General features: G+C 38.9%; 2 protein-coding genes across 2 annotated transcripts; one reads left to right on the top strand and one right to left on the bottom strand.

Moving 5' to 3' along the window:
• The first annotated feature begins 1276 nt into the window (after positions 1–1276).
• On the top strand, positions 1277–6262 carry ECHDC2 (enoyl CoA hydratase domain containing 2). The gene is made up of 9 exons (XM_008949590.1): positions 1277–1339; positions 1938–2025; positions 2573–2659; positions 3171–3263; positions 3896–3952; positions 4348–4535; positions 4951–5001; positions 5321–5368; positions 6007–6262. The coding sequence occupies exons 1-9, from the start codon at positions 1289–1291 to the stop codon at positions 6082–6084; spliced, it is 741 nt and encodes a 246-aa protein (XP_008947838.1). The 5' UTR covers positions 1277–1288; the 3' UTR covers positions 6085–6262.
• A 2491-nt stretch (positions 6263–8753) lies between these two features.
• On the bottom strand, positions 8754–22675 carry LOC103781867 (protein zyg-11 homolog B-like; the record flags this gene model as incomplete). Its single annotated transcript, XM_008949589.1, is given in 13 exon segments — positions 8754–9398; positions 11825–11922; positions 12561–12613; positions 12706–12903; positions 13495–13542; positions 13650–13811; positions 14429–14479; positions 14561–14660; positions 15094–15158; positions 15326–15502; positions 16756–16896; positions 19317–20071; positions 22504–22675. Coding segments are annotated over 13 exon segments (2211 nt in total), but the record flags the coding sequence as incomplete, so codon positions are not given.
• Positions 22676–23688: the final 1013 nt, after the last annotated feature.

The raw sequence follows: 23688 nt of genomic DNA, 5'->3' as shown, positions 1-23688 counted from the left end.
CCGCCGGACATCTTGGGCCCGGGGCGGCCGAGCCGCCTCTTGCTCCCCTGCCCTTGTAGCCCAAAGGTGACGGGCTGCCTGGCGGAGCCCACAGCGGGCAGGTGATTACAGTAGCTTCAAGTTATGCCGTGGTATTTTTCTCAAAAGCGCAGCTGCCAATACATAGCTAGTTGTGTTGTTTTAAATTCCGCCTGTGGGCGATCTCAATACGAGAAGTTATGGTTTGCATACCTTAAATTGTTCTGATGTCAGTAATGTACAGAAGGGTTGGACCAGGGCACATCTGTCCATATTGGTGCAGGAGAGTCACAAACCCAAGTTTTGGTTCAGATTGCCAGTGGAATTACTTTTGCTAGTTAGATATACGTGAATGCAGTGACCAGAATTGTGAATTTCCAGCTTTTGCTGGTGCCCGGTGTTGCCTGTGTCTTCATTCCTAGGTGACCCACCTCTTGTTTATAACTGGTCACTGACATAGACAGAGGAATAAAGACAGAGACCACCTAGCAGGGCAGAAGGACCAAGCATGACAGACACAAGGGGCTTCCACGCACCTACAGCTGCAGTACCAGCATCTTAACGGTAGGGCCTTGGAAGTGAGCAGAAGCCCAGACAAGGAAGCAGGAGAGATGTTTTTCTTCTCTCTCCAAAGCAGACAGAAATCATTAGATAATAATTTACAACAACAAGTGGAAGGGAGAAATAAGTAGATGTTGTGGTCTCACTTTTCTGCTTGGACTTAAGAACTCTGAGTGAAGTCCTTTCCACTGATGAGCTTGTTAACTTTAAACTAAGTGGAGCTGCAATTCCTAAACAAACTGTGGATGACCACTTTGTGCTATTCTCATGCAAAAAGTAATCCCAAGAGGAGGGTTTTCTTCATTAAGGAATATACTTGAACATGGTACAACCGCACAATAAAGCTGAATAAAGTAACCGAAGATGGATCGCTTGGGTTTGGGGTGTTTTTTCCATTCCTGCAGTGATTCTAAGCCACACATTCTTAGATGTCATGTTCATGATTTTTTTTTAAAAGTCTGCTTATTTATATTACACTGCTGCTGGATTTTACATTTGTCCTGCATAACTAGGTTTCATAGACATGGTCTACCACCTCTGCTTTGAAAATAACTGATTGTTTTAGAATATACTTCATATTATATGCATTTTCAGGAAAGGGAAGATGCAGCATATGCAGATATTGTTCCCAGTTGAATTACTGTGTCAGAGAATTAAATGAAGTATAACTGAAATTGTCTCCTATTACTAAGGTATTGCTGAAATCCTAATGAACCGACCCCACGCAAGAAATTCATTGGGAAAAGTATTTGTAAATGAAGTGAGTATGGGCCTGGCCTGTAATCGTCTTTGGAATCATGATCAATAACTAACTGCAATAAGAATAGTTGTGGGAAATCTGAAACAAAATCTTCCTCTTTGCTGAAGGTCAGTGGGAGACTGCACTGGGGCAGGGCAGGTTAGCCGGAAGACAAGGAGATTGTGGTACTGCAGTAACTTCAGATGCAGAGTGGACACAGATATTTGACTTAATTTAGATCACTCAGATCCAAGTTAATGTCCTCACTTGAGTAAATACAATAAAAATATACCCATTGTCAGACCATAGAAGATTATCTGTTCAAGGCTGATACGTCTGAGAAAACATGTGGCTCACGCCTGGACAGGAATGGGAGCTTAAGGTACAGCAAAGGTTCAGCTCTGAATGGAAGACAAAAGAGGTGGGGACACCTGTCACTCTGAGGCTGTCCTGGCAGGATCCTGCTGGCTCCACATGCATAACTTCCAGGAAATTGCTGGCACCTGCAAGGGGAAAAAAAAATGAGAATTTTATCAGATTAGGAGCTCAATATCATATAGGTATACACACCCATATGTTTAAATTCTTTCTTCTCCTGTTTGTACTCCTGCCCTCATAGCTGTTCAGCGCCCTGGAACAACTCCGCTTTGATGAGAAGGTTCGTGTGGTGCTCTTCAAGAGCGAGGTGAAAGGTGTATTTTGTGCTGGTAGGTAACAAAGGCTCTGCAAACTATTGTTAAAAAATTAGGTGGCTCATAGGGCTGTGCACTGATCAGATTGTGCAGAAAAGCATTTGGCAATGACTGCTAAAGGAAAAAAAAAAAAAAAACAGGCTGGCTTGTGTGGCAAAACCAAACGCACTGTTCTCTCATACTTGTCTGCCTCTTGGCTGCAGTGATGAAGACATGTGTGAGGGAGTGAGCCACACGTGCTACTTTTGTTTTCCATTTATAACCATCTTCAGGCACAGGTGCCTCTGGTATTATAGTCCTTGGTTTCCAGTTTCATGGATTATTAACCTTACCTATAGTGGTAGGTGCTCCTCTGTGAAATCTGTTCTAAGGGCACAGAGGAGCACCCTAGCCCCTGCTCCAGCCTAAATGTCCACACTCCAGCTTCCTCTAACCTTACTTAGCCAGAACACTGTATTTCAAGATGTATGAAATGGTCTGTCCTCTGAGAGAGACAGGAGGGAACACAGGTCAGATATTCTTTCCCTGTTCCTGGATTCTAACCTTTTTCTCCTCTGTTTAGGTGCAGACTTAAAGGAACGTGCAAAGATGGATGATGCAGAAGTGGCTCACTTTGTTAAAAGGCTGAGAAATCTCATGGATGAAATAGGTAAATTATTATCTCAGGTGGGGAAGGACTAGCCCCAGCAGGTTATCCATTTAGGAGTAGCTTCCCAAATAGCTCCAGCTTACACCTGAAACAAAGATGTGACCAGAATTAAGTACCAGCTATCCTGCAGCCACTTGAAGGACAAGATGCATTTCAGTGCTGCCTGTACCCCACAGGACTGGGGATGGTGTCTTTGTTTTCACTGTTTAACTGCAACAGCTGTACAGTCACATCATAAATTTGCAAGGAGACAAATCATCCTGTTTTGTGTTGCATTACTTTGTATTTGCATGCTTCTTTGCATATAAGAAGGATGTTTTGCAAGGAGAAGTGTGAAAAGACAGTTTCTACTGTTCAGAGAGAGTCAGGAAGTTTGGCAGAAGAAGACAGATTCTTGAGCAATTTTGAGTTTGACATCTACTAAAAGCTTCAGAACTTAAGCATTTAAATTCCAGAATTGAATGGAACAGAACTTCTGGTACAAAACTGTAATCTGTGTTGTCCCCTGCAGCTGCCCTGCCTGTGCCCACAATTGCTGCAATAGATGGCTACGCACTGGGAGGTGGACTGGAACTGGCCTTAGCTTGTGACCTTCGAGTAGCAGGTTTGTGTGTTCTCAAGATAAGATTCTTGTAGTGGGTGACTGTGTTTTAAAGAGAACTTGCACATAGGATAGCTGACTGCTAATGGAACCCAGCAGGCTAAGAGAGGAACTTGCACAGTTCAGGAAGTGAGTAGATTTGTCCAGACATTGTGACAATCCATTACTATCACAAAAGCAGATTCCTTGGTTAAAAAGTAAAGCCTATTTTTAGATGATACTAGGAGTCCTTCAGGGAACTAGTTATTGGTAGAGTTAAATAGTTATTATCATGTAATATTGCATCAGTGCTCTGGCTAGATCTAACCTTCCCTACTTAAGTCAGTTTGGACTAGAAGATCTCCTTTTTCTGTTTCCATTCCTACATCCATTACATTTCATCCAGGAGGGACCCAGGGTTCACTTTTCTAGATAAAATTGCTCTGTTGGGGGTGAGCAGCCATACAACACATCCCTCATCTGATTTGAGATGGACATTGATTTAGGACTGTAGTATTCAGACTTTCTAGCTACCTGGAGAAATGGAGTTCCAGTTCAGTATTGACAGTATGTAGTTTTATTAATCACTTCAATATGGAAAATCTGTAGTTCTGCAGCTCAAAAAGTAACTAAAGCTTGTATTTACTTTCAAATAGCCTCATCAGCTAAAATGGGCCTTATTGAGACCACAAGAGGGCTTCTTCCTGGAGCAGGTAACCGTCATTAAATCTTCAGTCTCTTACTTTCTCAGCTGTATAGTAAATATTTTGCCATTAGAACACCTGAATGTAAATTAGAAAATGAAATACACTAGAATGTAAATTAGCATCTTACAGTGACCCAAGAGATCTACGAATCAAGACTTAAGTTCCAAGCTTACTATGAATTTAGGAAAGTCCCTTTAGACATTTTCCTGTTTATCAAAATATTCAAAAAGATGCTGAAGCCTTTCAGATGCCTTGCAAAATGTTGACATATTCAGCTAGTAGTTACTAAAGAAACAGATGATTCCTTTATTTTTCAAACCTCCTTGTTACAGGAGACAAAACACACTTGTGGTTTTTGGCATTTCTCAGAAATGGAAAACTGTTTTTGCTGTTGTCACAAGGTGGAACCCAGCGCCTGCCCAGATGTGTTGGAGTAGGTCTTGCAAAGGAACTCATTTTCACTGGCAGACAGATTGATGGACAGCAAGCCTTCTCAATGGGCTTAGTAAATCACACAGTGCCACAGAACAGCCAGGGAGATGCAGCTTACCAGAGAGCACTAACTTTGGCTAAAGAAATCCTTCCTCAGGTCAGTTTATTATTCGTATGGTCAATGTAAAGAAGGCATTTCTGGTTCTCTTCAGGGACAGCAAAAAAATCATTGAAATTCCCTTCTATTAACTATTGAAATCTTGCTTTCTAACATTTAGGTCTCCTAACACTGCCTTGTTTGTGAACACAAATTCTGTAGGAACAAGTGTTAACATCCAGCTGCTTAACCCACAGGACAGTTTTGCCTCCCAGCTGTGGTTATGCAGCCCTGCAGGGCACACTGAAACCTTGAACTGTAGATCTATTAGTTGTAGATAGTCCCAAATGCTTATTAACCTGCTGCAAATTTCTATAGACTGAAAGGTCATTTGGAGCTAGGATGATGATAGAACTACACTATTACAAACTGGTGTGGCTTTATTTTTAAATCTTTGGTTTTCTTTTTTATAAAGGCCCCATTTGCTGTGAAAATGGGAAAACTGGCAATAAACAGAGGAATGGAGGTAATAAATGTTCTTTTTTTTTTTTAAATACTGATGTAAATGATGCAGGCAGCTCTTACATATTACAGCAGTGAAAATGCTGAGAACAGATGAGTTATAATCCTCACTTAGACAAGGCATTTTAAACCATCTCAGGGGTTTTAAAGATTAAAGACAAAATTAATACTGCAGGATTTTTTCCTACAGATGCTAACACTATAGCTTTAATACAGGAGTGAAGGTCACTCAGTACAAGTGAAGGTTTATTGATTATAGGGCTATGAAGTAGTTTTGAGAGCTGTACTTGTTACAAATCTCACTCCTTCCCTCTCACCCCCAGGTTGACATTGCATCAGGGATGGCTATTGAGGGGATGTGTTATGCCCAGGTAGGTTATCTTAAGAATACATCCCTGAAAGGAACAACTGTGTTTCCTAAAGCTAAGTATTCACAGCATCCTCTTGGGTTTCCCTGTCTGTAAGGAACAGCAGCAACTGAATCTAAAGCTTTGAGAAAATATTTGAGTGCAGTTCCAGATACATTTCACCACAATTGTTACATCACACATCCTCTTCCACAGTTCTCTCTAAAGTACTTGTCTATTCTTAGTTTCAATAATATGTTAATTATAGGATGAATTTTATGAATAGTTTTAGGTTTAACAAATTAAAAACCAGATTCCTCCTGTAATCATTCTTTCTGAGAAGCTTTGAGGCCACTTACCTTTCTCAGCTAGTGGAACAATGTAACTTCTGTGCTTCTCAGGGTATTTCAAGATGATAAAGTATTAAATCTATGGAAAACTGTTCTCCTATCTAGTTCTATGGTCTTAGATGCTTGGCTTCTGATTTACACTACAACCCAGTCTCTTTATTTTCCTAATTGCAAAACATGGAGGTGGGACTTCACATATCATTGAAAGAAAATTAAATCAGTCGTAGACCACAACTGCCAAGTTAATCAATACTTAACAACACATCAGACTTGCCAATTAAAACATACCTTTTTTTTTTCCTTCAAATGTAGAATATTCCCACAAGAGACCGTCAGGAAGGGATGGCTGCCTTCAGGGAGAAACGACCACCTCATTTTATTGGCAAATAATGCTTCCTCTTGGTTTTTCTGAAGGCAGAGGAGGACTGAAGAGGACCCACTGATTTCTTGGGATTATTTTTATGACTGCATTCTCTGTACTTAGCTTCTTGCCTTGGACTGCATTTCTGAATAGTCCACTGAACCATTTTGCTGTAAGAACTCACAAATAAAGGTTTAACTTTGTACAGCGGATTTTCTTAAGGCACACACATCTTAAGTCAGTGGTTACAGCTGACAAACATGTCAACTAGGGAGTGTGGAGAAGCTTTAGCTCACCATAAACAAAAAATCCACAAACAGAAAATGTGGTGAATCTAAACATTGATAGCAAAAAGGAAAAAAAAAATATGACTCTGAAGAGAAAGCCAGCTTAGTGACCCCTGTTATGAGTGCTCTTCCAACAAATCAGCCAGAACAAGCACTATTAAAGGTGTTTCCCCCAGAGCTGTTGGGAATAGCATGGTGGTTTGTGTTTGTGCACATGTATATGGCCACCATATGTCTGTCTGTGCCAGACATCTTGGGCATGTCACCTCTCCCATCACCTGGTTTTCTCCACTGCCCAACTGGAAGCTGCTTAGATGTTCTCCAGCACTGAGATGTGCCATGCAATTTAGCTCAATGGCTTCTTACTTCCCGAAACTGGAGCTTTCAAGGAAAAGTGAATTAGTACAGTTAGAGAGTTTTGGTTTTAGTAACATTTTACAGGTTATCAAGTTACACCTAAAAAAAGGTGGCTTACCACACCAGAACCAGGCACCACTTCACACCATGATAATCTCAAAGCAAACCACAATTTTGTGTGCCAAAAGTTAACCAAACAATTCTGTGGGTGAGGTAACCTTACCAGATTATATGAGTTTCATACTTAAAGATCTGCAAAGATAAAGCAGAGTCAGGATCTTCAGCCTTCACAAAAAAAAACAAAACAAAACAAAACCCAAAACAAAACACCAAGATGGCAAATACCACAGGCAAAATACAAGAGTTTTAAAGTTGCTTCCAGATTTACTCCACCTTGTCAGAAACTCCTGAAGCTGCACGGGAAGGTGAAGAAACCTTTTTGTACCTGGCACATACAAGTAAATTTAGTGTATTTATACCTTGTATGAGTTCATATATTCCAGCTTAGATGAATTCTGCTCACTCTTTGTTTGCTTGAAGCACATGGGAACAAAACAAGAAGGGTATGGAAAAATCACTTACAGTGTCTGTGCTTGCACAACTTTATGGAATGACACTTTCACAGTATCACGTTCATTTTGTGCTGGATTTACATCCCCCCCCAGTTTTAGTTAAGATACTTCAACAAGTTCTCCTGTTACTAGGAAAGAGTACTGTAAGGAGAGTTGTCATATTTATTTTAAAATCTTGTGACAATTGATTTATATTCATTCTATTCATTTTGACAAGTTTGGGGTTCCATTTCATGTAGTGGGAATTAAGAAGTCCCATGGCAGACAGCTCAGAAGGGTGCTAGGAAATGGCCTGCAGGCCCTTCATTTTTTTTAAAACCAACTTCATAATTCAATGCTACAACCAATTCTGTTTCTTTCCTTTAAAAATCTTTCCTGCTTTCTTTTTCTAAGAAAATTGTACCTAACCACAAAAAGCAATTCCACAACATTGATTAAATTACTGGATTGGTATCTTCCAAAGTTGCTGAAATACACAATAACTAGGTTATTGAAGATTAGAGGTGATGTTTTTATTTGAAGGATGGGAGCTGGGAGAGGGAAGGAGTTAAAAATAGTAAAATATGGTCATTGTGAAGAAGCCATCTCTGCTGGTAAGCTACAAAACAAGTTTTCTTTTCAAACTCAATTACCAATATTTACAGAAGAGTCTCTGAATATTGATCAGTGGCCATGGAAATATGGAGACTAACCAGATAAACAAAAACAATACCTGAAATTAAACTGAAGGGACATCCAGTTTGCTTTCATCAGTTGTATTTTATCAGGCATCTGTATGCTGTGCAATGTTTCATTCAACACCATTTGAAACCCATAGGTAACCAAGAAAGAATTTGTTACAATTAGCATCTTTATGTAAAATTTCACACTCCACAAAACAATGCAATTGACACAGGGCTTACATAGAACATTGGGTGGTATTTTGCACTGTGGTGACTTGGAAATATAGTTCACTGCACACTAGGGACAGAATATTTACAGAAAACAACAGAGCAATTATTAGTCTCTTATAAATAAGGTGACCAAGTATCCTGGAATTCCTACCAAGACATGCAATCCCCTTCATGATGAAGGCAGTATTTTGCTCTAATGAGCCTCCTTTCCCTAACAGTATTCCAAAACCAAAAAGAAAGATATCACACACAACCAAAAGTAGTCAAGCAACAACAAAAACATCTCATTATCAATTTTAAAATCTCAAGCATAGTTCATCCTTGCAGTATTGTGCCTCCTTTTAATCCTGTTTCTATTGCTTTACTTCATCAGGTTTCCCCTTTCCCTGATGCAATGCCAGTCCTCATTTTAGGAAGAGTAGGGAGAACTCAGAGAGCTGAACTGCAGAAAAGCACTGTTCACTAAGGGAAACAAAAGAGCACAGCTTGCAGGCCAAAGGAAAAGGAAGTTGAAGACCCCATCTGTCCATTTTCTCATAACCCTTCCAAACACATTTTGGTCGCCTTAGTTACAAGTGTCACTGTAACCTGCATGCATGTACTTCTGTTTTAATCAGTCAAAGTGTTGAATCTCACAACCACACACAGTTCTATTCAAACACCAAACTGGTAAACAGTGTTTTCAACAGCAATCGTAGGGATGAAATAACTTTCTCTCCCAGAAGTCACAAAACAATATATTCCTAGAAGTCTTTTTTTTTTTTTCTCCAGATGTGCATATTGATCTGTACAAGTCCCACCTCTTTGCAGCCAGCAGCAGTCCCACAGGTGTGCCCAGCTCCAGCAGCCACCCTTTACATGTTGCATATGCAGTTGCCATTAAAGTTGACATTCACCAGAGGTTATCGTACACAGTTCTGAGTACCACAATTATTGGCAAATCACTTTAATGGTGACCATTATATTACAAGTTACTCCAACTACACACACATCAGAAAGGATTATTACAGAGACAGTATTGTACACTCCTCTACCTGCAGCTTTCAGTTTGGTTTGCTTTGGGGCTGTTTCCTACACGGTGGTGGCCTCCCGTGCCGCATAATGTGTTTTTCCAAACTATCTAAGATGGCAATAGCAATCCTTTGGACATGTGGATCAGTCTGGACGTTTTCCTTGATGTTGTATAAGTGCTGCAAACCACCTTCTTCAATTAACATGCTGCAGTATCTGGCAGCTGCAAGAAGATTTAAAAAAGGGAATTAAAAAGATAAATTATCTAGGGTGAATATAGCAGATACTGTTAACACTGATTCAAATCCACCTTCACCTCCTAGACCAGGCAGCATTTAGGACACTCCCTGAAGTGTCTACAGAAGCCCAGGTGTACTCTAACAAGTGACAACAGAACAACAGAGTTGTCTGGACAGGACACTGACCGTAATCAGGTCTGTTTCCATGTCTGCCTCAGCTGACTGGAACTGCCTTGCAATATGCACAGCATTCTCTTTCTCCCCCAGTGTACTCTACAAGCCGTTTAAGCAACACATATAAAGGTTAAGAAATGAGAATCAGAAGTATTATAGTATCTATGAGAATCCAGGTAAAAATTATCACCTTTACCAAAAGAAACTCACTACAGAACAGTTACAACAAAACGGTATCAGATGTACCACATTATTTGTACAGGCCTGTAGAGTGAATAGCAATTAGTTCCTTCAAAAACATTTTGCCAAATGCTATTGATGGTGGCCTTTACCTGGTTGTAATTTGCTACAAATGCCTTTTCAGAGATAAAATTGTACTTCCCTTTCCACTTTCATTATCGATTTTTAAAAGTTCAAAGCACTCGTACATTGGCTCCAGTGTTATGACATGCAGAGACCAGCTACCCAGAGCCATATGTTTAATGCAACATGTAACCTTCAGAAGTTGTTACAAAAAGGTCAGGATGGCAGTAATGCAATCCAGAGAGCATTACCTCAGATGTGCCCCATTTCACCATTCATCTCAGTGAAGTAACACACGTCGTTCAGATGCTGACATTCAGCATTTCACTGGGGATCACATTTGCTGTAGTGCTACTGATATTTTAGGTAAGTTTAGTTAATTTAGTTTAGCTAATTTAGTCCACCTCATCCAGGTGGACATGACATAGAGAAGCAGTAAAAGGAGAAAAAAACAAAAAAAAAACCAAAAATCAATCCCATTAATTCCAGACTACTTTTCACCCTCATCTAACAGAGAATGCTAAAATAAAATGCCTCTCCTCTCCAGGACAAAAAGCCTTCTTGGTAACAAGCACCAAAAGCTTAACATTATCCCCCCAAATAAATCTTCCTTTTCAGCATTTTTCCCCAGAGTAGGGTATCACATTTTCTACCAAACATTTGAGTTCCCTGTAACTTTGTCCAGAAGCTTCTGTCACCAACTACCATCAGAACTAAGCTTCAGGAATACTGTCCTGACCTCAGATCAGGAGTACACCATCCAAGTGTTTCCAGCCTCTCCATTCTACAGAGCAGTTACTCACTGTCAGTACAAACCTCTGTGGCATGTGGGAAGCTCAGACATTATAGGGCAGCACAAAATAAACACTAAAAATAAATACAACTAGGACCATACTAAGTTACCAGGGCTGAGGCACAAATAGAAACTACAGGGCCTTAACCAAAACCTGTAATCCAGAGTCTGACCAGTAAAACAACTTTGTCAGAACAGTTCTCCTTCAACATGAGACAAGTCTTCACAGACCTCTGGACAGTGGAGCCTGGGAAGAGTGTCTCATCACGTTGATGAGCTCTATAAAGAGCAGGGGAACGTTATTTTACATGCAATTCTGTACTATGTCACTTTATGGTTTGGTTCTGAATAGATCTCGTCTCACTGTAGAAACAGTGATTTATAGGACAGTGATAAACAAGATACTGTGAAGAAGATTAAAAAACTGGCACAGAAAATACTTTCTATACTTTAGAGAAAAGCTGATTTATATCTGGTAGAAGTTAATGAAATACACATATTAGTGTCATACAAATTTATATCCAAAAAAAAAAATCTAAAAATCATTTTAAAAGAACATTAAAAGCCCGGCAGGTTTGGCAAGTCCTACATGTAGGTATGCTCAGGGGACTTATTTCCTTTCCCAACACTTGTACATTTCATCACATGCTCTCAAATCATTTTACAGACAAGACATTGGTGTTCTCATTTTCCAGATGGGGAAAGACAGATTAAGAAACTGACCTTCATGTCACCACAAGTTATTGCCAAAAGAGAGGAGGATTACCTAAAACTTCTGTTCTGATAATAAGAGATAGCTACCTGCTACAATCATTCTTCATTTAAAAGAAATGTGTTGCCCATTATTAAAATGTACATTTCTGAATAAAAATACCTCTGCAAGCCAAAAACTTAGTCAAACTTAACACGTGTCCACATTTTGGAATACTGTGCATTTAACAGTAAAATTCCAGTAAGTAAAAAAGATATAAAGAGCTTTTACTACAGTCTTTTCCTGCCCCTTTTAGTCAAAGCCCAAGTGCAGTTTCTCCAGAGGTTCAGGAGTGAATGCCCTAGGGATTCTTATCTTTCCCACTTCATGCTAGTAAATAATATGCTAAGAAATAAGAATTTTACAGGTAATATTATCTTAATACATACGATTTTTGCTGCAGACATGCTGCATGGCCCACACTGCCCATAACTGGACACCAGGTGTCATGAAACAGCCAAGTAGTGGAAAAAACGGATTGAAAGACCTATGAACAAAGGAGAGGAACAGCAACTCACTTCACTATTGGGTATTAGTACTTCAGAGGCCACAGGTTGTCTACTCATTCAGCTACAGGTTTATCTAGGAGAGACACCTGATAAACCAGAGGTTTAGATGCAGCAGGCAAGTCTTTCCATGTTTAAGATAATTAATATCATATCAAAAAAAAAAAATCATGGATATGTAGTATGCTTTTAGCATAGCTTTTGGATGCCTCCTGCTCCTTAAAAAAAGGGGCAAAACCAGTGGAATTTATGAGAATGAGATGCACAGTGATTATCTAATTGTACTTTTTAGCCTCAAGCTTCGTTATTTATGACAGAGTGCTAACCTAGTGAAAGTCACTATAACTTTACTGGTTAATCTTTGCGTCTAAGGCTTTTAGGCATGCAGCTGAACACCTTGAACAGAAAAACAGCAGAACAACTTCACATTTTTCTTTTACAGGAGTCCCCAGCCTTCCTTGGTCACAAGGGGAAAATTAACACACTCTGTATTTTTAAACCAGGAGGTGTTTTCCCACTGGGCAAAACCATGTTTGGCTAGCAGCTCACTCTGCTTTGGGAACAAGTTTTAAATCTAGTTCAGTTTATTTTCCAAACTCTACATCAAGACAATAGTTACCTGTAAGCCACCATCTCACATTCTGGGGTTGGCCAATTCAAAATTGCAGAGTGCTGCAAAATACAGAACCAAGAACGCTCATTGTTAAATACAAACATTGAAAGAACATTGAAGAGTATGATAAAATTCACCATGGTTTCTGTACCAGCTGTTCAAGGAGAGATGTCCTCTGGCTGCGACTTAATGTCCAGGCCTGCTCTCCTCGAGATATCAAATGGGCAATAATCCCTGCTGCAAAGTAGCTAACTTCCACCTCCACACTGTGCAATAATTTACTGATGTGGTCTATAAAGTCCTTCCACATTAATTCAGAATGGAGTTCTTTAACTTCAGCTATGTTATTCTAGAGGGAGAAAAAAAAAAAAGAAAATAACAGAAAGAATATCAGATGAGGGAGATAAAAATAAAGTTGAAGTACACTGTTATAAGTAAACACAAACACAAGGGTGAGATCCTCTTACATCACCAGATGCCAAAATAATACTGCTTTCAAAAATTCTTGCAGTCCAGTGCAGGACTTTGTCTCAAAACAACAATGTCTTCTAAGTAATTTCAGGCTATAATCATGCAGATTATACTAAATTAAAGGCTAGTCTTAACATTCTTAAACAGAATTTCAGTAAACTTGAGCAGTGGACAATGCTGAATTCCATTGATTTTCAACCTGCTTCTTGCATTTAGACTCATCTGAAGCCTTGCTCGTGTCCGTTCTTAAAAGCTTTTTGTTTACTGTAACCATCAATTTCAATATAACTAGTGCTTTTGGAGAATTGGTAAAACAATCCAAAACATTCCAATTGTGAGTAATACACACTATAAACATTAAAGAACATAACATTAGGCAAGTTTTCAAATTAACATGGGCTAAAGACAATTTTTTTTTTAAATCCATTTTTAAAGTTACGTATTTCAGGCTTTTTTTTCTTCTTCTTACCAGAAGTCCAAGAACTTTCTGTTGTATGGACGATTCAGATGGAAAAGACTGTGAAAAAAAGAAACAAAGCCTAAGTAACTATTTATGTTTCTTATTGAAACAATGTTAATTGCAACCCTAAGCTGCTGATCCACCACCCAAACAGTACTCCGCACCTCCAAGACTCGCATGAAAAGCTCTAGCCCTTGATTTTCAATGAAGTGCCGACACGTTGTAGGAGATTCATCAGTCAGGTTCCAAAGTGCACTCAGTGTGAACTTGAGGGTTGTATCTACAAGATTCTGATTTGTTTTCTGTTTAACTATTTGTAGAAGTTGCTGGGAAAAAAAAAAAAAAAACAACCCAGTTATGGTTGCATATAAAAAAAAACCAACTAGCTCCTCTGCTTCTTTCTGCCTAGCTATCGTTTATATGCACAGTGAAGACCTACATGTTTTGGGTCAAACTATACAAAATAAATCAGCTATTAAACTCCTTACCTCCATGTTGAAACGGTTGCCTGCTAGAAGAATTGCTTTGTTTTCAGTACTACACATGTAGTTATGATATTACAGATGGCACAAAGCCATCCACAGAACTCTAGATCCCACTTGAATATTGACACCACTACCAATTTACTTCAAATATTCGAGTATCCTTCATCTTATACAATTAATTTCAAATCCAGTGATTTCTTGCTACTTTATATTAATTGTGCCCAGCTTTTCCTCTTTGGCTTCTTTTCATCTATGGTAATATGTCTCCATTGCCACTATCCCTGATGCAATCTCTAACGAGTTCCCTAGGCTCTTCTAAAGAACTTTCAAATGAATGGAGGTTAAAGAGTTCTTAGAATTCTATCTCCTTATGCTTATTTTGTGCATTTAGAAATACTGTTAGCATGAATAGCTGAAGAGGACAGTATTTCTGATTGTCAGGAAAGCATCTGACTTACCCTAACAATGAAAAGCTCTGCACCAAGTTGAGCTGTTTGTTCTGTTGATAGCTGCAAACAAACAAAACCATATCAGTAATTTTTTAGATTTTAGAAATATTATCATATTACCCCAAAGCTTAAATTCTGTACCTTTGCAGCAAGAATTGAAATAATGGCTACAGCCATCCTTTGCATGTTTTGATCTTCATGATTACACAGCCACTGCATAACAAGTTTGGCTGCTTCGAACCTGGGAGGTAAAATAAATTTAATTTTCAGACATCTCATAAATCTTAGTAAAAAAAAAAAAAAAAAAAAGATGTACACAGACAACATGTCAGGTAGAACTGCATGCAAGACAGAAGGAACTGGAAGAAGTATGCCTTGTACCAAAAAAACAAAAAAGTAGAAATACTCAGTGAAATTACAGGTACTACATGAACCTCAGTCAGCTTTGAGTTGTTTGCTTAGGGTTTCTTACTTCTAATTATATATCAGAGTGTACAGGAATTGCTTCCAAAGAAGGAAGAAAAATTTCACACAGTATTCTGAAGCACCAGACCAACACACTTCAGCACGCTGGAATAATTTCAACTGAGACCAGAACCAAACCTTCTGAAGGCACAGACAACAAAGAAAAACACTCTGCAATGCTACAGCTGACTTTGACATCTAAAACTTGCCTGTTAAATGGAACATCCTGAAGGATTCTGTCACTGCACAGTGAAAGAAGGCAATTCTTTTGCAGCTATGAGAAATGAAGAAGAATTACTTCAGAGACATATATATTTCAGAATATTTTCTTGCTATGAATCATTAAACATTTTTCCATGAGGTCATGAGATGTGGAGGAACCTTGTATAAGACCCATAAGATAGAGAATCCTACAGAAAATAAAGAAACTTTGTCTTTTACCTGTTGATGGTTTGGGAAGTGCTCCATGGCCTTCAGCAGCAGGTGGGTGACATCGGCCAGCAGTCGCACAGGCATGCCTGCTGCCAAATCTTGCTTGGTTAGGTTAAAGACACAAGCACTGGCTGCTAACTGCACAGGCAAGTTCAGGGGATGGTTTCTCATTCCAACAACCACAAGCTGAAACGCCAGAGTTTTGCCCATGTTAGTTACTTGCACGTTTGCACTCATCCCCCAAGAGCAATCCACCGCTGCTCCAGGCCACAGCAGTGACTCACAGCACCCAGCCTCTGCCTCCCTTTTAAGTGAAAAATCCATCTGGGGTGGATTCTCAGGAGGAACATTTCCTTCTGCTCAGTGACTCAAAGCTGACAACTTCTATTTCTCCAAGTCCTTCTGCACTGGTTGTGGCAGCCTCTCAAAGGAGAGGCTGCATGGAATGCAAGAGATTCCTAGAAAGATCCAGGGTTTGCTTTACACACTAGGATTAAAAATAATTTAAAAATAAAATAAAAAAAAATTACCAAACCCTTTCAGAGGTGAATGAGGTAGGACAGAATGTCTGCAGTGTAATGGTAATGATGTAGTGGCTTGTTGTTTGGCAACCAGCCATTTCAGATCATACCTTAAGCTGCCAGGTCAGGATGTTTTCTGCAGCTTCTTCCTGAATTAAACTTTTGGGTATGTATGTTGACTGCAGTCTCACTTAAGAAAATATTTTTCTTGGTGATTATTGATTGCCAAAGACTTTTTGATACTGAAGCCAGCAAATTCAAGGTGACTTGCTCAATGTCAAAGAGGATAGGAAAAACAAAAATCATCTGTCCTACTGATGATTCCTTTTGTGGTCACAGTAAAAATTAAACCATATCTAATGTTCTAGACGCAGAAAGCCAATGCCTAGAATGGATTTTCTAAGGAAGTTTCCAAGATAAGAGCCCAATACAAAACTAACACTATTTAATCACTTGCTGTCATACTGGAAGGGGACAGTGGAGAGAAGTATCACTGGGCACCTTCCTTATCCTTACTGTTTTGCATTCATCAGCAGAAGGCACTGTTGTACCTGGGGAATAAGACTAGACAGATGTTTGATTTGGCCCCGTACAGACATGCTCTAATGACAATTTAGCATCTGAACAAAACTTCCTATCATATTCAAAATTACATGAAAAAATTAATTCAGATGCTAATAAATTTAGATACTGTACATTAGTCCACATAAATTTTACCTAATGTGAAACATTACAGAGCACCTTCTACATCACTGTTGTTTAAACAGTTGTTAATTTTTATCCAACATTACAATTTCAGTCTTAAAAATCACAACCAAAAAAATGTGAAAGCTTATAAAATAGTCTATACCAGGATTTGGGGCACAGGCTCAGTTTAGGGAACAATGCATGACCATCATCAAAACTGCATGATTTTACCTTTAAAATTTCAGGCTTTGTTTTTTCCATTACATGTGTCAGGCTGAATAAATGAAAGAGTGCTTCTCTCACAAAGAAGGCCCGTTCACTGTAACGCTTCAGTGCTTCAGAAATCTGTGTTTCATTTGCTTCTCCTGACACCTATGACCAGAGAAATAATCTTCAGTTCAAGATGTCATCATTTCACTTTAAAAATTTTGTTCTTAAAAAGTGCAAAGCTGCAGTCTCAAAGGTGGTTATGGTTTAGCCAAATCCTTCAGTAAGCAAATGACTTTATCTGGACATGTTAATCCAGAACTACACAGTCTTCAAACTTCTCCATAAAGAATAATCCACTTGATAAACCAAAATTAGGCTTCAGTCATGTCTTCAAGCAGAACTGCATGAAACCACTAAGTAAAAGTGGCACCTCATAACTAAACAAAGCTGCTTATAATGCACCAAATGCCTAAGAGCACTACTTGTGGCTGAATGCTCTGCTGAATGCGGCTGATAAACTGATGAAGATGGTCTTTTGGCTGTCACCTTTTGGCTCTGGGTTCTAGCTCTGGCAATAAAAAAAAAAAAAAAAAATTATTTCTATTCTTTGTTTACATCAAGTTTCCTGTAAGCTGTATCCACATCAATAGCTTTCCAGCACCATAGTGAAGAAGTAACTCATACTCTCTGCAAAAGTAGTAATTTTTAAAAGAAACTCATTGTTTAGTTTTCACGTGGTTTGTTCCTCAGTCCTACTATTTAATGAATCATTTCTGTAATCCCTGTTCTTAAAAAATCTTTGGGAAGCATACAGGACTTGTTCCACTTTATGTGTTGCATAAGGGAAAGCAAATGTTCATAGACTGCAGTGTCACATTCTGTGCATCCTGTATTATGCAAAGCCAAATTTTTTTGAAACTTGCTAGATCAGGAATATATTACAGCCTTGAGAGAGCTGATACCATCTTGGATTTTGTTTTATATTCTCTACTGATTAGAACAGGGCATTTATATTTACTGACACATTTTGCAGCCAACTATACACTAAAGGAAGAATTTCCTCTTGGCTTCATGTTCTCAGCTGTAACATCTGCCTAGTGTTCAATCTTTCAAGGCTTCTGTATCGATACATTTTTGCAATCAAATTTCACAGGACTGCTGTAAAGACAGTAATATTCTACTATTCTACTTCTGTTGTCTCCATGAGTGCTGTGTCCTGTTTATTCTTTAGCAGTATCTAGACTAAGCAAATGAATATTTCAGTATTCACAAAAAAAAAAAAGGGGAGGGTGTGTGCAAAAAAAAAAACCAAAAAACAACAGTTTCTGGCTGCAGTCTCTTCTTGACAACCATGCCTTAAAAAACAAAAAGAAAGAAATGCAAAATGCTTTTTTGCCAACTACAGTGCTACAAGACCATTGTGATTTTCACACTACTAGAACTTTCTTCCTTCCTGCCTTTTCATAGAAGTCACTTGTATGAAGCATGTACTCTAAACAGAATATATTATATTAAATTGTTTTATACCAAACATGAGGTATAATTTCCTGATGCTGTACTACCAGCTGTGAGAACTAAATACTCAAAAAACCTGGCCATCAACAACTGCCAAAAGCTCAAGGAAATAAAAAAAATTCAAACAACTGTGTATCTGTGTGACCTTACTGGCCTATAACAAGTGCATTCTTAATTTTAAAACTGAAGTGCAAAACTCAACTTGCACAGAGACTGACTAAACCATGGGCACATTGGGCAAACTCTTCCTCATTCCCTCTGCAGTTTTCATCATCCTCACGGCACAGTCAAAAAACACCACTCAGAGTCAAAGATGATATGCTGCTGACACTGACATGTCTAAAACGCCTTTTTCTTCTTTAATTCTGACCCCTTCATAGCAGGGACAGCATAGGCTCATTCTCCAGTAAGTGCATGTAGAGCCTACAGAACTGAGAACAATACCTTGTTGCCTGGCATTACAAAATAAATGCACTTCAGCAAACCTCTCATCCTAAGGGGCTAAGTAATTTAGGACTTGTTCAACAAGAGGAAGTTTTTCATCCTAAGTAATTGCTTCTTATATGCTCATCACCAAAGGACCTCTTAAGGAGGGTAAAAATACTGTAATAGGAAACAGAACTGGTGACAGAGCAGAACAGCAGCCCAGTTATTAAGTTTTATTGTATTTGCTGTGTTAATCAAGAACTAAAACTTATGCAAATTGTAACCTCCACCTCTTACACACTGCTGCCTTATGCAAGATGCTGTGTGCTCACAGCCAGAGAACATTATTCCAGTAAATGACTTCAGACTACATGGAGTTCAGGTCTCTCAGACCTGATATATTAAATCAGGATCTAACACTCACTAAAAAGGCACAGAAAATAGATACTTCTTACTATTAAGTAAATTTAGCAGTTTCTGTGCCAGAATTAAGTAGGAATTCAAAGTCAGCAATTACAATTAAGTTAAAAAATGAACCTACAGCCTCTTTCTGAAACACACACCTACATTTGCCACAAATTATTAGTTCTATTTTTCCTGCACACTGTAATATTTCAGTAAAATTCTTTCCCCCACTTAACCTTTAGGTTTCCTTCTCCTGTTAGGAATTCTGAGTAGCCAGCATCAGTAGCCAGCAGTCCTACAAACTGCATGGTGGGTCGCTGCTGAATAAACGCTTCCACAGCTTTATCCGTAACGTGCTTTCTTCCAGAAATGTCCAGAGACACAAGGTTAGGCAAAATATCTTTCTGTTCCAGTAAACGAAGTGCTATGTCTGATGTGAATTGTTTGTCATCCGAAATATCTAGGTGATTCAGGTATTTTAGTTCTCTTATAACATCCAAAATCTGGGTTGTGGTCATTTTCAAGCATTTCAGGTGGTGCATGGTCAAGGACTTGAGCCGGTCTTTGCAGGTAAGGAGTGCTGTTATGTCAGTGACAGAGGTGTTTGAGATATCCAGACTTTCTAATCTAGGAAGTGAAGCAACATCTGCCAAGTCCTCATTGTAGAACAGAACGTTGGTAATACTCAGTGCACGAAGCCCAGACAGCTGACTGAAGCACCTCTCGTACGGGTCTTCCAGCGAAAGGGTTAGCGAGTTCAGCACGAGGCACTGCAGATTTTGTTGGATCCATTTATTGCTGCCGAGTCCACTTATAATGTCTGTGATTGTTATATCTGCATTCACCCCAGTAGCATCGAGTTCTACCAGCTTGTGATGGCAGAATGCCTTCCGAAAGGCCACGGCGGAGATCTTCGCCTTGCGGATACAGGCGCGCTTCAAGCGCATCTGGGTGCCGCGGAAGATGCCCACGGTGCCATCGTTCAGCAGCCCTGATGGAAAACAGCATTACTGTCTGGCCCCAGAGCTACAGAACGTCACTTTTAAAAAAACAAAGGGTATGAAGTGTTAACAAAGAAGCTAATTGCAAATTGGTTTGTCTTGGATCACATGCCGCTCATCCCAAAATTTTATAGGTAGGATTCCACTTTTAAAACGACCGCCTCAGGTTTAAGAATAGGACAGAAGCTGTAGTACATGTACATTACCTGTTTGGTTCAGAACATGGAACGTGCAGTAAGTACAAAGTGGATATGACTAAAAACATTCAGCTTGCTGCCTGCATTTTCTCACTCAGCCGGGTAGATATGTGCTAAAACCAGAATTTCAAAATTTCTGAAAGTTTTATTTCCCTTGTCAGAGGTCCGTGAACCTCAAGACAGTACCAGCAATCAACAACCAGTTCTCATCTTGCTTTAATTCAGTTGAGTAATTTAGCATTTCATTGAATTCATAAGTAGGATCAATACACTAAAGTAGGTTAATTGAGTTAATATAGAGAGATAGATATAGATATATACATGTATCCCTCAGGAACAAGGTAGGAGTGTTGCTCAGAAACAAGCTGAATGTGTAAAAGAAACCTACGAAGTGATTCAAAGAGAAGGACAAGGAAAGGGTGGGAAGGATGAAAAGACAGCAATGAAAAAGAAAATGCAACAATCTTGTTTGAAATGATCTTTTTTGCTCCATAGTTAGAAGACTGCATAAGTAGTCCTTGCTTGCAGCATACTGGCAACATCCTAACTGAAACAACACATTTTGTTCCATGCACAGGATTATCCCAAATGCACTTAAAACACCAAGATTTCTTATTTGTATCTTATCAACAGAAGGATTACTGCTATATAGAAAGCCATATGAGAAGAGCATGGTTGCACAAGCATGCCCACAAGGAGTAGGAAGAACATGTCCTTCCAGTTTCACTCTGGAGGGTTATAAAAGTCAACACTCCTGAGCTTTATCTCCTATACTCAAGTGTAGTGAACAGAGAAAAACTGAAAATGCAGTATAATTGAATAAAAACATCACTGCCACCACAATTTGCAGTCATGAGCTAGTAATTGCCTCTGTGACAAATTCAAATTAATGTTAAGACTTGCAGACTTTTCTAAAGGGCAAATAGTTCAGGCACTTCTGACCAAGTCGTTGGGGCATTCCTCTTTTGCAGAGGAAACAAAAGTATGGGATGAAACAACTGGTACCTAGCAAAAAAAATGAAATGTGATAAATAATTATAATTTGGTTAAAGTATTGCTGAATTACTCCTTAATTTTTGCTCTTGTTTTCATTTAAGGAACGAGTTAGGCTCTCTCACTGGCCTACTCAAGCCACACCCTACTTACCTGACTGGCATGCACTTTTTCTTCATCCTGCACTCTGACAGTGTTCGTGATGTTTCAGCATCTTGAACTCCCTTTACCATCCCAACCACCAGCATTATGTTTTGAATAATTCAGTTTCCTTGAATCTCATCTCTTGGGACTATTCTAAATATATGTTGAAGATGAAAAGTTTTTTTGAGTTTGCCTTTTTTTAGGACCATCCCTTCTGCTACATCTAGGTAGAACAACTTGAGAAAACTAGAACACCAGTATTTGCCCAATATGACTAAATCCAATCTGTACCTCTAGGATGGGCACTTAGCCTCTTTACAGTAATTTTTCTAGTGTCATGTCTCAGCCCATAATAAAAGTCTCCACGCTCTCCAGGAATGGATCTCTTGCCTCCTCTCTGGGGTAATCTATACATTTCACTCTTTTCATGCTAAGAAGCTTTTACTGACACAACATTTTCCTCTGTCATGCTTATAGGAAGTAAAGGAGTGGGCAGTCCTCTCCTCAAAGATATGCTGGCAGAGAACATGACAGACCAGTACCTAAAATGTAAGAACACTACAACGGGGTTTTCACAGATGTTTATACTACTCTTGAAACAGACTGCTCTCAAGCAGGTAATTCCACTTCAGCAAAAGGGTGAAAAGAGATGAGGAACTATTTTAATGAAAATCACAAGATTATTTCCTGGTTTAATCAAAAGGACACACAGTAAAGAAAATTCAATTACTTGTTATGCAAGTGATATTGAAATTTGAGTGCTGCTAGAAGTAGCACAATCAAAGAAATCTTGGTATGTTTTTTAAGTGATTGAAAGAAGATCCATTAAACAATGTTCACTTAAAGGAACATTAAATTAAAATCATAAACCCAAGACAAAGGACTTTCTATTTAGAACTACCTATATGGCAAGGCAACATTCAGCGGGAGCTGTGGGAAAGTGAAAGCAACAGAAATCCTCTATTAAGATTAAGGAGCACAGGTTTAACACCTGCCAACAGCAGATTCTACTAGAAAACACACCAGAACTGCAGTGTCACATTCCAGTAAAATATTTTCCCTGATGACCCACAAATAATTGTTTTTACCATGAAATGCCATTGTCTGCAGCAACCGATCGGCCACTTCTTGAGGAAACATCCCTGGCTCCTGCAAGCACAGTGTTCCATCTTGCCTTTCTGTGCAAAACTTCTCTAGGTTGGCAGTCAGGAAATTCAAACAGATATCAAGTAAAGAATAAGGAGAAGCTTCCTCCTGTCATATGCAAAACACAATGAAACAAAGGAGATTTAGTCAAAGCATTCTATGAATCTTCCATTACGCTATAATGTTTCTTTTAGGCAAACAATTCATTTATTTATTCTGATTCTGATTTGAACAGGCAAATATTACAAAAGGAGACATCTCCCTTAGAGCCAGGCAAAGTCAAGTCACACCATAACCAACTGGCCAAACTGATGGGCAACCTCCTGCCCCTGTCACCCCCAGAACCACATCCAGTCTGGTCTGTTGAGTCCTGCTTGCATTCACAGAGGAAGAAAAGTGACTGTTGATAAGATCATTACAATTTTTGAAGTTTACTGGGAATTAATCAAGACAGACTCAAAGAAGTTTTTAAATAAAATTTTACTTCTTGATTCAAACTATCTAGTTTAACCTTTCCTTTAAGTAAACCCATATTAGAAGTCTACCACCAACAACTTACACTGGAAATGCAGGTAAGTTTCATATGTTGGTAGGAGAAATCTTTGGTACTGAACAGGGCAGTGAGAGCTTCATAGTGAAAAAATGAAACTCAAAAAGAACTATTTTAATTCCAAATTTTGTGCAGCAATAAAGTAACGACTGTTACAGTATTCCAATTATAGACACTAACTTCACCTTTAGTAGAATCTATGTCACCTATAGTAGGTACAAAGGACAAGGCAGAATGCAAGCTTGAACTTTTCCTTCTTGAGATTGTACATTGATATACGAAAATCTCAAAGGTTGTTTTATTCCCTGTCTAATAATAGCCTACTGTTTTCAGTCACACAGATTAATCAACATAAAGAGTGACACGCAGCTCTGTGAATCATCCCCAGCACTACACAAAAGAAAGCCCAGTGACTGGTACATACTCCCCCAGACAATTTTGAAAATAACAGCACCAAGTGTTGCCAGATCTCATCTGTAAGAAACACTGCAGCTTGCCTTTTATGCTGAAAGCTCTGGATGATTTCACCTTGTCTTTCCTAGCTCATTTAACTTCTCTTCTGTTTCTTCATCTGCCT

The sequence above is a fragment of the Merops nubicus genome, unplaced genomic scaffold, assembly GCF_000691845.1.
Source record: "Merops nubicus isolate BGI_N331 unplaced genomic scaffold, ASM69184v1 scaffold26591, whole genome shotgun sequence".
Lineage (NCBI taxonomy): Eukaryota > Metazoa > Chordata > Aves > Coraciiformes > Meropidae > Merops > Merops nubicus.
Note: the sequence above shows the minus strand (reverse complement) of the source record. Positions and strands in the feature narration are given on the sequence as shown.